The sequence below is a fragment of the Eumetopias jubatus genome, unplaced genomic scaffold (genome assembly GCF_037043125.1).
Source record: "Eumetopias jubatus isolate StellerSeaLion01/CBP00866 unplaced genomic scaffold, mEumJub1_p1.0 scaffold_8, whole genome shotgun sequence".
Classification (NCBI taxonomy): domain Eukaryota; kingdom Metazoa; phylum Chordata; class Mammalia; order Carnivora; family Otariidae; genus Eumetopias; species Eumetopias jubatus.
In genome coordinates, this window is record NW_028274814.1 from 39,820,091 (window position 1) to 39,833,149 (window position 13,059).

A 13,059-nucleotide genomic window follows, 5' to 3' on the forward strand; every position below is an offset into this window, starting at 1 on the left:
GAGCATGAGCAGGGGTAGAGGCAGAGGGAGAGGGGAAAAGCAGACTCTGCACTGAGCAGAGAGCCCGATATGGGGCTTGATCTCAGGGCCCCGAGATCATGACCTGGGCTGAAGATAGACACTTAACTGACTGAGCCACCCAGGTGCCCCTGGCTTATACTTCCCTTTTTGACCCCACTGAGGCCAGGATCATGTTGTTCATATAGTAGGTAGTAATCAGTTGCTTGGTTACTCTCCCTTGGGGTGTCTTTGTAATTTTGACTCTTTCAATGATAAATATTGCAGTTACAATACATTCTAATTATAAAAATCACCTTTAATAACACCATCACCCTAGCAAACATTTCATGGTTTGTTTTTTCAAGTAGGCGCCATGCCCAACGTGGGGCTTGAACTCATGACCCTGAGGTCAAGGTTCGCATGCTCTACCAACTCAGCCAGCCAGGCGCCCCCACCCTAGCAAGAATTTTAACAGAAGGGTAGAAGTGGACCCTAAAGGATTTTCAGTGCCATGTTGGAGGGTAGCTAAGCACTGAGGAGCTTAATCCTTGATTGGGGCAGTGCTTACAAATAAAGTGTTAAGTAAATAAAGCGACTTGTAGGATACTACATATGGATGATTTAATCTGATTTTGAGTAGAGGCTCTTGTTTTTTTTTCTTTTAGCATTCTTTGAGATCTTTTTAAATCTCTGTTTTTACAGAGGTCACCCGGAATCAACATGTCTGGGACTGAGGAAGCAGTTCTTGGAGGCCGTGGCAGCCATCCTTCCTCTGCTGGTGGCAACTCTGTATTATGCTTTGGACAGGTAACTATGTGTTTTTCATACCTGGGAAGACTGAGGTTAAGTGAAAAGGTAGGAGAAAGTAATTTGTAGAGCATCGTCATATATTTGGAAGCTATTTATTGTCAGTGGGTTTTCCTGTTAGGTGCATTATTTGGGAGTCTGATGAACTCTCAGGGCATTGTGGAACTTTAGCATTACTACTGGGGATTATATTTAGATTTACATTTTGTTTATTTTTTTGGATAGATTACATATTCACGTGGTAAAACATTCAAAATGAAACATAGACTATATGTGAATGAGAAGTCTTACTCTTTCCCCATCACTCCTATCCACATTTCACCCAGTTCCAAAGAGTCTGGTGTCATACTCTTTGTGGAGATATTCTGTGCATATAAAAGAGATTCTTGCTTTGTCCGCTCGATTCCATCTTTGTCTTTACCAGAGATCTGTTGGTTCAAAGGTATTTCATTTAAATAGGGCAAGGGGAAAACTACCAAGGGGACAAAAGTCAAAACAAGTAGTAGTATATTTATGTACGTATAGGATGGAAAATTGTTGAATTGGAGAAGAGGTATTTCCCCTACTCCCTTGCAGGCATAAACATCATATATACAGGCTCTGAGGTGGGACGTTTCAGTTTACCAGTTCTGGCTTGAGAAAGTTTTGTCAGGAGGGTGGTGACACCTAGGGCAATGCCTCTCAAAATGTGGCCCAGTGACCCCCGGAGGTCCACCAGACCTCTTCCAAGTCCATGAGGTCAAGAAGAGTTCCTTAATAATAATAAAATACTTCTTGCCTTTTCCTTTCATTCTCTTATGAGTGAACAGTGGGGCTCTCCAGAGCACGCACAGCCTGGGGGGATACTGCCTTGATGGCGGATGGAAGGTGTGCCTTAGAAGTTTCTCAGTTTTAATTCCTAGTATTGGTAGACATAACCCCGTAAACAAGAGCTCCTAGGATCCTCAGTAGTTTTTAAGAGTGTAAAGGGTCTGGAGACCAAAAAGTTGAAGACTTGCTGACATAGGAATGGGGGAAATGTCTATTTAATTTTCCTTTCTGGATTGCAGTATCAGTACACAGCAGAAGAGTACCAGGCCATCCAGAATGCTCTGAGGCAGAGGCTGGGCCCGGAATACATCAGTAGCCGCATGGCTGGAGGAGGCCAGAGGGTAGGAGAGTTGATATGCTTGAAAAGTGGGTGCCCCTCTAGCTGGCTACTCAGAGGATCTCGCTCCCTCTCTGGGTCTTCATGGATTCAGAAGGTCTCCTGCTCACTGTTGCTAGATGTTTCCTAGTGTCTTTGGGAGGGGATGGGTTCCAGCCGTCATTGTCATCTGAAGGGACCCAAGTGTTGTCTTGAGACTTCCATACCTGCCATCTTGGGATTTTTACACCATCTTTTAAAAATGTTTCTTTTGCCCTTTGCTTCTAATTTTAACTTCTGTGTATATTTTTGGTCTTCAATAATATATGTCAGCCTGAGGCTTGTACTTTTTTGGAAACTGTGAGTTTTGGAAACTGCTAGGTGAGTGGATATCTTTCCCCTCTGAGTCTAGTCCCTCCTTCCAGACAAAACATTAGTTCTAACTGCTTCCTTCTGGAAGATCTTTGAAATAAGTTCACTGAGAATTTCCTTGGAATGTTAAGGGCAGTTTTGCCAAAAAAGCTGGTAAGGAGTAAATTAAGTAAATTTTGATTCTCATTTAAGTATGGCAGGGAATTTTAACAAGCTTTTTTTTTTCCCCCCCTTTAATTTCTTTTCCCAGGTATGTTACATTGAAGGTCACAGGGTAATTAATCTGGCCAATGAGATGTTTGGTTACAATGGCTGGGCACACTCTGTCACACAGCAGAATGTGGGTATGTTTCCTGGCAACGGTGACTTCTTCATTTCCCTTACTTTGGTACTAATTTCTGATGAGAGCGTTTTGTGGGTGAGGATGTAGGGTAGGTGTATTTTGTTGCCAGTAGGAGGAATATGGGTGAGGCACAGGGATCAGTATCTTCTTCAACTGGTTCTCTTTCCCACTCCTAGATTTTGTTGACCTTAACAATGGCAAGTTCTACGTGGGAGTCTGTGCATTTGTGAGAGTCCAGTTGAAGGTGAGGGTGATGGAATAGACCCGCTGCCTCCAAGGACCGGGTGGGTGGTGAGAGAGAAGGAGCAGGTAGAGAATTCTCTGGACTGGGCCTAGAGAGCTAGGTTTTAGAGCTGGGGCTCAGCCAGTGTTCCTTAGGATGGTGGTACCCAAACATTCTTACTCAGGTGCCCCCTAAATGAATTCTGAACAACTTGTTTTTTCCTGCACATTTTAAGCTGACACCTAAAGTTTTCACCCAAAGTATAAGTGCAGGTCCTCTGCGTTCACAACTTTGTGTTACACCACTTTGCTCTCATGAGAGACCCATGTTGGCACCTGTTTTCGCTTAACTGAAGGAAACCCAGAGAGGATTTTCGCGTTTATGAAAAAAGGCACACCCTGGTGGCAAGAGTGGCCCTGTGAGTCCATCCCCGGGGAACCACACTCAGCATCTCGGCAGAGCTTTGAACGCTCTCTGAGCGTCTGTGCTTTATCTCCATTTACTTTGTGCATCCGTTAGCAGAATGTGTCCTAAGGTATCAGAAAAACTTAAGAGAGGTTATTTTTTGCATCTGGGAATGCTCAGAAATTATTTCCATATAAATTAATGGTAATTCTCTGCTTTATGCCATTTTGGCTTACGAAAGTTTTCATGAGGACATTCTACTTTTGGATAACGGGGCAAACCTGTAGTTGCAACGGTATGTTTTTTAGCATATTGTAAAATCTGACATTCTAAAATAAATCTGTTACATTTTTATCTTCCTTTTTTAATTCAAGTGTAATTAACATACGGTGGTATATCAGTATCAGGTGTACAAGATAGTGCTTCAGCACTTCCCTACATTTCTCACGGCTCATCAGGATAAGTGTATCCTTAGTCCCCTTTATTTCACGTATATTTTGTTACATCTTTTTTAAATGTACCAGTGGATTTTAAATATCATAAACGATTAAATACTGTCATCCACTTAAAAAAATACACGAGCAAGCTATTCTTTAGTCATGAGAAATTTTACATTGTTTCTTCTCAAACTCATATTTCCATTCTATCTCCCCATTGGCTTTTGTCAGTATATGTGTGTGTGTGTGTATATGTATGTATATGTATATATGTATAAATATATGTTTAGAATATATATATGTTTGGAATATATATTATATATATATTATATGTGTTCAAAACCTTTTATTAATAACCTTAGCCTATTCCTCTGTCTGTGTGTATGTATGTGTATATAAAAGTAATTTTTTGGGGTAAATTTTCAGTGACCTTACAGCTCTAAATTATAAAAAATTTCTTCTGGATTGAGTTACTATTACAGGTATTATTAACACAAAATTGATCAGTCAATTGGGTCTATGAGGGGGACAAAATAACTACATCAAAATTTATATACTTAATAAAAATAAATTTTTATGGAAAATGCATTTCTTTTTTTTTTTTTAAAGATTGTATTTATTTATTTGTCAGAGAGCACAAGTAGGGGAGTGGCAGGCAGAGGGAGAGGCAGACTCCCCACTGAGCAGGGAGCCCGACGCAGGGCTTGATCCCAGGACCGTGGGATCATGCCCTGAGCTGAAGGTAGACGCTTAACTGACTGAGCCACCCAGGCGCCCCAAGAAAATGCATTTTTTTTTTAAAGATTTTATTTATTCATTTAATTGACAGGGAGAGAGAGAGAGAGACAGCGTGAGAGGGAACACGAGCAGGGGGAGTGGGAGAGGGAGAAGCAGGCCTCCGGCCGAGCAGGGAGCCCGATGTGGGGCTCGATCCCAGGACCCTGGGATCATGACCTGAGCTGAAGGCAGTCGCCCAACCAACTGAGCCACCCAGGTGCCCCAGGAAAATGCATTTCTTAAATGAGATGGATGAAGCTTTTTTTCTTTTTAGATAGTTTATATGTCCATAGTTTAATACTACTTTTTCCTAGATAGAACATTCAGCATTAATTCTATTCTAACTTCTCATTTTTGTAAACAGTACTGAAAAACCTTACATAAATAAACTGGGAATGAAGAGAGTGTTGTTACAGTGTCACTCATTTCTTTGAATAAGCTTTCTGAGTTATATTTCAAAAATCAGAGTCCTGTCATCTAAAATTATATTCGGTTCTCTATCAGCTAATAACTTGATCAGGTGTACCTTCATTTTTGGTGAAAGCCAAGAAAGGGATACCCACCGAACCCATGAAAAGATTTGCTATCCAGTCGTTAAGAGTCTGTTAAATATAGTATTTCACATTTTCCTTTTGTTGAGTGTCCCAGAGGTTTTTATACCTTGGGGTAATGCACCTTAGTAAGACTTAGGGTGGGTTAGCTATGTGCCTTTTTTATTTTATTTTATTTATTTATATTTTTTATTTTTTAAAGATTTTATTTATTTATTTGTCAGAGAGAGAGTACAAGCAGGGGTTGCGGCAGGCAGAGGGAGAGGGAGAAGCAGACTCCCTGCTGAGCAGGGAGCCCAATGTAGGGCTCGATCCCAGGACCCTGAGATCATGACCTGAGCCAAAGGCAGATGCTTAACAGACTGAGCCATCCAGGTGCCCCAGATATGTGCCTTTTTTATGTGAAAGAGGAAGTGGGAAGGGAGAATTGTCTTGCACATTTACGCGGAGATCAGGTCTAGAATGTAGTGCTGGAAATTAGTTCTCTTCCAACTCTCTGTGCCCGTGTGCCCTTTAGCAAGGCGCCTGGGTTCTGTGCACCTGGTGCGAATGCCCCTGAAGGCGAGAAAAGCTGTGGAACCAGGGACGCGACTGCAGCTTTTCATGTTGGAGTCTGAACTCCTTTTCTACCCGCAGGATGGCTCATATCATGAAGATGTGGGCTATGGTGTCAGTGAGGGCCTCAAGTCAAAAGCCTTGTCTTTGGAGAAGGCCAGGAAGGAGGCCGTGACCGACGGGCTGAAGCGAGCGCTGAGGTGAGCGCAAGGGCTGGGGTGAGCACCTGGGCTGGGGTCTAACCTGCGTCAATTTTATTTCCTGTTTGTTTGTTTAAAACGTAATTTGTTCATGTGGTATGAAAGTTAAAATAACCCAGTCTCACTGCCCCTTGCCCCTGTCGGCCCTGTTTCCTACACTTTGTATTTTCCCCATGCTTCTTTATGCTTAGGTCCGCCTTCTTTGGGATCAAGTGGTAGAATACTATATTCTCTACTCTGTACTTGATTTTGCATACCCCCGTCTCAGTCGTGTGTCTTGGAGGCCCTTCCACACGAGGACAGAGATAGCTTCCCCATTCTCTTTAAAACACCTAAACAGTGTTTCCTTGGGTATGTACAACTTAGGTGCATAGAACAAGGTTTTTTGTTTTTTTTTTTTAACCTTTTTTGGGGTCATACGTGGCCTTTGAGAATTGAAGTGAATTGGATCACACATGTATGAACCTACACTAAAAACTTGCTGTGCCATAACCCATACAGGAGGCCAGATGTCCCAAGTAAAGAACTTCAGTCATGAAGGAAGATGTGCCCTAAGTGTGTGTTGCCCACTATTATTGGGGAATTGGAACTGTCCTTGGAAAAAGAATTCTCTGCTCTGGAGTTGGTGCTCCATGGCAGGAGGTAGCTAATGGGGTTTTGTGAGTGGTTTCTTAGTCTTTTCGTCCTCCCTGCCTCTTGTTGAGGGCAGAGACTGGTGACTGTTATGCCCTGTGCTATATTCTGAGAGCCTCATACAGAGTGCGTGAACATGGCAGGTGCCCAGGAAATGTTACTGCATGTATATTAGGTTCCATCTCCTCTGCCACAGTTGAGAAGCACCTTGCCACAAAGGTTGTATCTGGTCTCTGATATTTACACCTAATCATTCTCAGCCTGTTTCTTGCTCTTTTTTTTTTTTTCCTTACCCTTAGAAGTTTCGGGAATGCACTTGGAAATTGTGTTCTGGACAAAGACTATCTGAGGTCACTAAATAAGCTTCCCCGCCAGGTATGTTAGAAATGGATGAATGGAATGCATTGCAGTAGAGATAGGACTACTTTCCAGGTGGCATGGGTTGAGTATTCCGGGAGGGAGAGAGAAGGGGAGACTCAGCTCTTTCGAGGGTCTGGAATGTGTATTTCAGACTTGTTTGATGACCAGAGCCAGCAGGAACCAGTTACCTTATTTTCCAGCTGAAGGAATTGAAGCCTCGAGAATCCGTGCCACTTGTTTTCTTCCACACGAGAGCTGTCTTCGGGAACGGTCTGTGAAACCTCAAAAGGAGCACAGAGCCCCCGGCAGCGCCCCTGTGGTTCCTTAGCAACACTCAGGAAGAACCTCACCTCTTCGGCCTTCTTGCTGCTCCTGCGCTCTAGGAGCCACGGCGTAGATCCCCATGTCTCTGCCCGAGCCTATCACATGAGCAGGGCCCTGGCCTCGCTCTTGGCCGGGGCTGAGGCGGGGGGCGGAGCGTGCCTGTGGCCGGTGGAGTGGCTGCCCTCTCGGGGCGGGGCTGGGGCGTTCTCGATGGCCGCCCCCCCGCAGTGCCGCCGCCCACGGCAGCACTCCCGGGCGTGTGTCCTCGAAGGCTGCTGCGTGGGGACACCTGACAGATGGGCGTGGCACTTGGCAGCTGTCAAAACACCACACTTTCTCTTGTTAAAATCCTTTTTATGCGCTATTGGCCCCCGCTTGCTTATATTTTGTTAAGAATTTTTGCGTCTGTGTTTATGAGGGATATTAGATTTTTTTTTATTGTAAAAAAATAACATAAAATTGACCATTTTAGCCATTTTTAAGTGTACAGTTCACTGATGAAACAAATCTCCAGAACTTTTAATCTTGGGATACTGCAACTTTATACCCATAGGACAACTCCCCATTTCCCCTTCTCACAGCCCCTGGTTACCAGCATTCTACTTCCGGTTCCTGTGAATTTGACCACTTTAGATGCCACATGCAAGTGGAATCATACTGTTTTGTTTTTCTGTGACTTATTTCACTTAGCATAATGGCCTCAAGTTTCATCTATGTTGTAGCCTGTGTCAGAAGTACCTTCCTTTTTTTTCGGCATGCCTGGCTGGCTCAGTCGGTAGAGTGTGGGACCCTTGATCTCAGGTTTTAAGTTCAAGCCCCATGTTGGGTGTAGAGATCTCTTAAAATTAAGTCCTTAAAAAAAAAAAAAAGAATTACCTTCCATTTTAAGGCTGAATAATATTCCAATGTATGCATACACCACATTTTCTTTTAATTTTTCCATCAATGGACATCTCGGTGGCTTTCATCTCTTGACTTGGGAATAGTGCTGTTATGAACATGGTTTTGCAAATACCTCCTCAAGACCCTGCTTTCAGTTATTTTGGATATATCCACAGGTGGGGTTGCTGGATCATATGGTAGTGTTTTTTTTTGTTTTTTTTTTTTTTTTTTAACACAGAGCTTGAGCTCACCACCCTGAGGTCAAGCCCTGAGCTCAGATCAAGAGTTGGACACTTTAACTGACTGAGCCACCCAGGCGCCCCCATATGGTAGTTTTTTGAGGAACTTCCACACTGTTTTCTATAGTGTCCATCACATTTTATAGTTCAACCAATAGTGCACAAGTGCTCCAATTTCTCTACATCCTTGCCAACACTTGTTTTCTGCTTTTTTGATAGCAGCCATCCTAGTGGGCGTGAGGTGCCATCTTATTGTGGGTTTGATTTGCATTTCTCTGATGATGAGTTTCGATGTTGAACATTTTTTCATATGCTTTTTGGCAATTTATCATCTTTGGAGAAATGTCTATTAAGATTCCTTGCCCATTTTTTAATTGGGGATTTTAATTTTTTGTTGTTGGGTTGTAGGAATTCTGTATATATTTTGAATATTAACCCCTTATCAGAGACATGATTGCAAAATTTATTTTCCTATTTCATAGGTTGCCTTTAAAATGTTTAAGTTTGATTGTCCCATTTGTATATTTTTGCTTTGTGTTTTTAGTGTCATATGCAAGAAATCACTGTCAAATCCAATGTCATCAAGCTTTTCCCCTATATTTTCATCTGTGAGTTTTATGGATTTGGTCTTATGTTTAGGTCTTTAATCTATCTTGAATTTATTTTTGTTTATGATGTAAGATACAGGTCTAACTTCATTCTTCTGCATGTGGATATCCAGTTTTCCCAGCATCATTTGTTGAAGAGACTCTCCTTTCCCCATTGAGTGGTCTTGGCACGCTTGTTGATATTCATTTGATCATTTATGCAAGGGTTTATTTCTGGGCTCTCTATTCCATTGGACTGTGTGTCTGTATTTATGGCAGTATCGTACCATTTTGATCACTGTAGCTTTGCAGTGTGTTTTGAAATCAGAAGGTATGAGGAGTCCTTCAACTTTGTTCTTCTTTTTCAATATTGTTTTCACTATTTGAAGTCCTTTGAGATTCTGTATGAATTTTAGGATGATTTTTTTTTTTAATGCAAATAATACTATGGGAATTTGGATAGGGCTTGTGTCGAATCAGTAGATCACTTTGGTAATATGGGCATCTTAACCATATTAAGTCTTCCAATTTGTGAACATGGGATGTGTTTCCATTTTTTTGTGGCTTCTTTAATTACTTTTAGCAATGTTTTGCAGTTTTCAGTGTATAAGTCTTTCACATTCTTGGTTAGGTTTATTACTAAGTATTTTATTCTTTTGATGCTTTTGTAGATGGATTGTTTTTTTCATTTTCTTTTTGGATTGTTCATTACTAGTGTATAGACACAACTGATTTTTGTGTGTTGATTTTGTATTCTGCAACTTTGTTGAATTTGTTTATTAGTTCTAATAATTTTTTTTTTGTAGTCTGTAGGGTTTTCTGCATATGAGATCATGTCATCTGCATCTAGAGATAATTTTATTTCTTTTCCATTTTGGATTCCTTTTATTTCTTTTTCTTTGCTAACTGCTCTGGCTAGGATTTCTGGTATGCTGAGTATGAGTAATGAGTGGGCATCCTTGCCTTGTTCCTGATATTATAGGAAAAGCTTTCAGTCTTTCACCATTGAGTATGATGTTAGCTGTGGGCTTTTCATATAAGGCCTTCATTATGTTGAGGTATATTTCTTCTATTCCTAGTTTGTTGAATATTTTTATCACGAAAAGGTATTGAGTCTTATCAAATGCTTTTTCTGCATTAGTTGAGATTAGCATGTGCTTTTGTCCCTTCTTTTGTTACTGTGGTGTGTATCACACTAATTGATTTGTGGAGTTGACCCATCCTTGCATCCTATGAATAAATCCCCCTTGGTCATGGTGTATAATTCTTTTAATGTGCTATTGAATTTGGTGTGCTAGAATTTGGAGGATCTTTTTTTTTTAATAAAGAATATTTAATTAATTAATTTATTTGAGAGAGAGAGAGTGCATGCATGCATGCATGAGCCAGGGGAGGGGCAGAGGGAGAGGGAGAGAAGCAGACTCCTCACTGAGCATGGAGCCCAACATGGGGCTCAGTACCGTGACCCTGAGATCATGACCTGAGCTGAAATCAAGAGTCAGCTGCTTATCTGAGCCATCCAGGCGCCCTGGAGGATCTGTGTATCAATATTTATCAAGGATATTTTTCTATAGTTTTCTCACAGTGTTGTTTTTCTTCTTGTAGTGTCATTGGCTTTTCTGTTTTGTTTTTATTAAGTTTTTTATTTTAATTCCAGTCTAGTTAACATATAGTGCTATATTAGTTTCAGGTGTACAATATAGTGATTCAACAATTCTATATATTACTCAGTGTTCATCGTGATAAGTGTATATAGTGTCATTGTTTGACTTTGGTATCAGAGTAATGCTGGCCTTATAGAGTGAGCTTGGAAGTGTTCCCTCCACTTCAGCTTTTGGAAGAGTTTGAGGAGGATTGGTGTTAAATTTTTAAATGTTTGGTAGAATTGTCCCATGAAGCCATTTAGTTCGGGGTTTTTTTGTTGGTGGTGGTGGTGGTAAGTTTTAGATTACTGATTTAATCTTCTAACTAGTAACTGGTCTATTTGGATTGTCTGTTTCTTCATGATTCAGTCTTTGTAGGTTGTATGTGTCTAGGAATTTGTCCATTTCTTCTAGGTTTTTTGATTTGTTGGTATATAATTGTTCAGAGTATTCTAATAATCTTTTTTATTTCTGTGGCATCGGTTGTAATGTCCCTATTTTTGGATTTTAGTTATTTGAGTCTTCTCTTTTTTCTTAGTTAATCTAAGGGTTTATCAATTTTGTTGATCTTTTCAAAAAACTAACTCTTAGTTTTGTCAATTTTTTTTCCCTATTGCATTTCTGTTCTCTATGTCATGTATCTCTGCTCCAAGCTTTATTTCATTTTTTTGCTAGCTTGTGTCAGCAATAAACCTTCCTGTTAGCACTGCTTTTGCTGCATACCATAGGTTTTGGTATGTTGTGTTTTCATTTTCATTTGTCTCAAGATACTTTCTAATTTCCCTTGTGACTTGTTCTTTGACCCATTAGTTGTTTAAGAGTGTACTGTTTAATTTCCACATGTTTGTGGATTTTCCGCTGTTTCCTTCTGCTATTGATTTCTGGTTTTATTCCACTGTGATCAGTAAGCATACTTTATATGATTTCTGTATTCTTCAGTTGGTTAAGACTTGTTTTGTAGCCTAACATGTGGTCTCTCCTGGAGAATATTTCATGTGTACTTGAGAAGAATTTATAATCTGTTGTTGGGTGGAGTATTCTGTATATGTCTGTTAGGTCCAGTTGGCCTATAATGTTCAAATCCTCTATTTCCTTATTGATCTTCTGTCTGGTTATTCTCTCGATTATTGGAGGTAGAATATTGAAGTTTCCTACTATTATTGTATTGTGTTGCTGTCTATTTCTCTATCCAGTTCTGACAAAGTTTCCTTTATATATAGGAGCTCTGGTGTTTGGTACACAAATATTTATAATTGTTGTACCTATTGAGTGAATTGACCCTTTTATCATTATATAATGTCCTCCTTTGTCTCTTGTAACAATTTTTGACTTAAAGTCTGTTTTGTCTGGTATTAGTATAGCTTGCCCTGATCTCTTTTGGTACCAGTTCCATGGAATATCTTTTCTCATCCTTTCACTGTGTTCTTAGATCTAAAGTGAGTCTCTTATAAAAAGCATATAGTTGTATCTTGTTTTTTAAATCTGCACAGCTGATCTATGTCATTTGATTGGGGTATTTAGTCCATTTATGTTTAAAATATTAGCGAATGACTTACTGTTGCCATTTTGTTGTTTTCTGTATGTCTTGTAGCTTTTTTGTCCCTACTTTCCTCTCTTACTGCCTTCCTTTGTGTTTTGTTTTACTTTTGGGTAGTGACATGATTGGATTCCTTTCTTATTTTCTTTTGTGTATATTCTAGAGATATTTTCCTTGTGGTTATTATTGCAATTATAAAACATCTTAATGTTGCAGCATTCATTCTATTTTAAACTGATAACTTAAGTTCAGTTGCATACAAAAACTCTTCCTTTTTTTTTTAAGATTTTATTTATTTGAGAGAGAGTGAGAGAGAGAGCATGAGCAGGAAGGTAGGGGCAGAGAAAGAGGGAGAAGCAGACTCCCCAATGAGCAGGGAGACTGACGCAGGGCTTGATCCCCAGGCCCCAGGATCATGACCTGAGCTGAAGGCAGATGCTTAACTAGCTGAGCCACCCAGTTGCCCCCCGAAACTCTATTCCTTTACAGCTCCACCCCTGTTCCACTTTATCTCATTGATGTTACAAATTACATCTTTATATAATGTATACCCAGTAACAGAGATTTGCAGTTATAAAAACCGTAGTTGTTTTTAAAACTTCTATATTCATTATATAGTTTTAATATTTTTTTTTCATTTAAATTCTGTGCACCAAAAGGATAATAATACAGGCTATTATATTTATCGATGTATTTACTTTTACTGGAGAACTTATTATTTTCCTGTAGCTTTGTGTTGGTGTCTAGCATCTTTTTGTTTCACTTTGAAGAACTCCTTTTAGCATTTCTTGTGGAACAGGTCTAGTGGAAATGAACTCCCCCTGCTTTTGTTTTTATGAGAAAGTCTTAATTTCTCTATTTTTGAAGGATAGTTTTGCTGGATGCAGTATTCTTGGCTGAGCTTTTTTCTTTCAGCACTTTCAATATATCATCCCATTCTGTTCTGGCCTGTAAGAAGAAATCTAATAATCCTATGGAGGCTCTCTTGTATGTGATGATTTGTTTTTCTCTTGCTGCTTTCAAGATTTCTGTCTTTGACTTTTTAAAAATTGAGATAT

At 40.0% G+C, this 13,059-nt stretch overlaps 1 protein-coding gene across 6 annotated transcripts in view; it reads left to right on the plus strand.

The window, feature by feature from the left end:
* RAD52 (RAD52 DNA repair protein) overlaps positions 1–13,059 on the plus strand; it is a 36,907-nt gene that overhangs the window by 14,268 nt on the left and 9,580 nt on the right. For 4 of the 6 annotated variants that reach the window (XM_028121192.2, XM_028121194.2, XM_028121196.2 and 1 more), the window contains exons 2-7: positions 703–807; positions 1,857–1,958; positions 2,556–2,649; positions 2,825–2,892; positions 5,678–5,796; positions 6,729–6,804. In XM_028121192.2, the coding sequence (XP_027976993.1) occupies positions 721–807; positions 1,857–1,958; positions 2,556–2,649; positions 2,825–2,892; positions 5,678–5,796; positions 6,729–6,804 (546 nt within the window). In that variant the 5' untranslated portion in view covers positions 703–720. The remainder of the gene's footprint in view (positions 1–702; positions 808–1,856; positions 1,959–2,555; positions 2,650–2,824; positions 2,893–5,677; positions 5,797–6,728; positions 6,805–13,059) is intronic. The other 2 variants (XM_028121195.2, XM_028121197.2) reach the window with 2 other exon arrangements.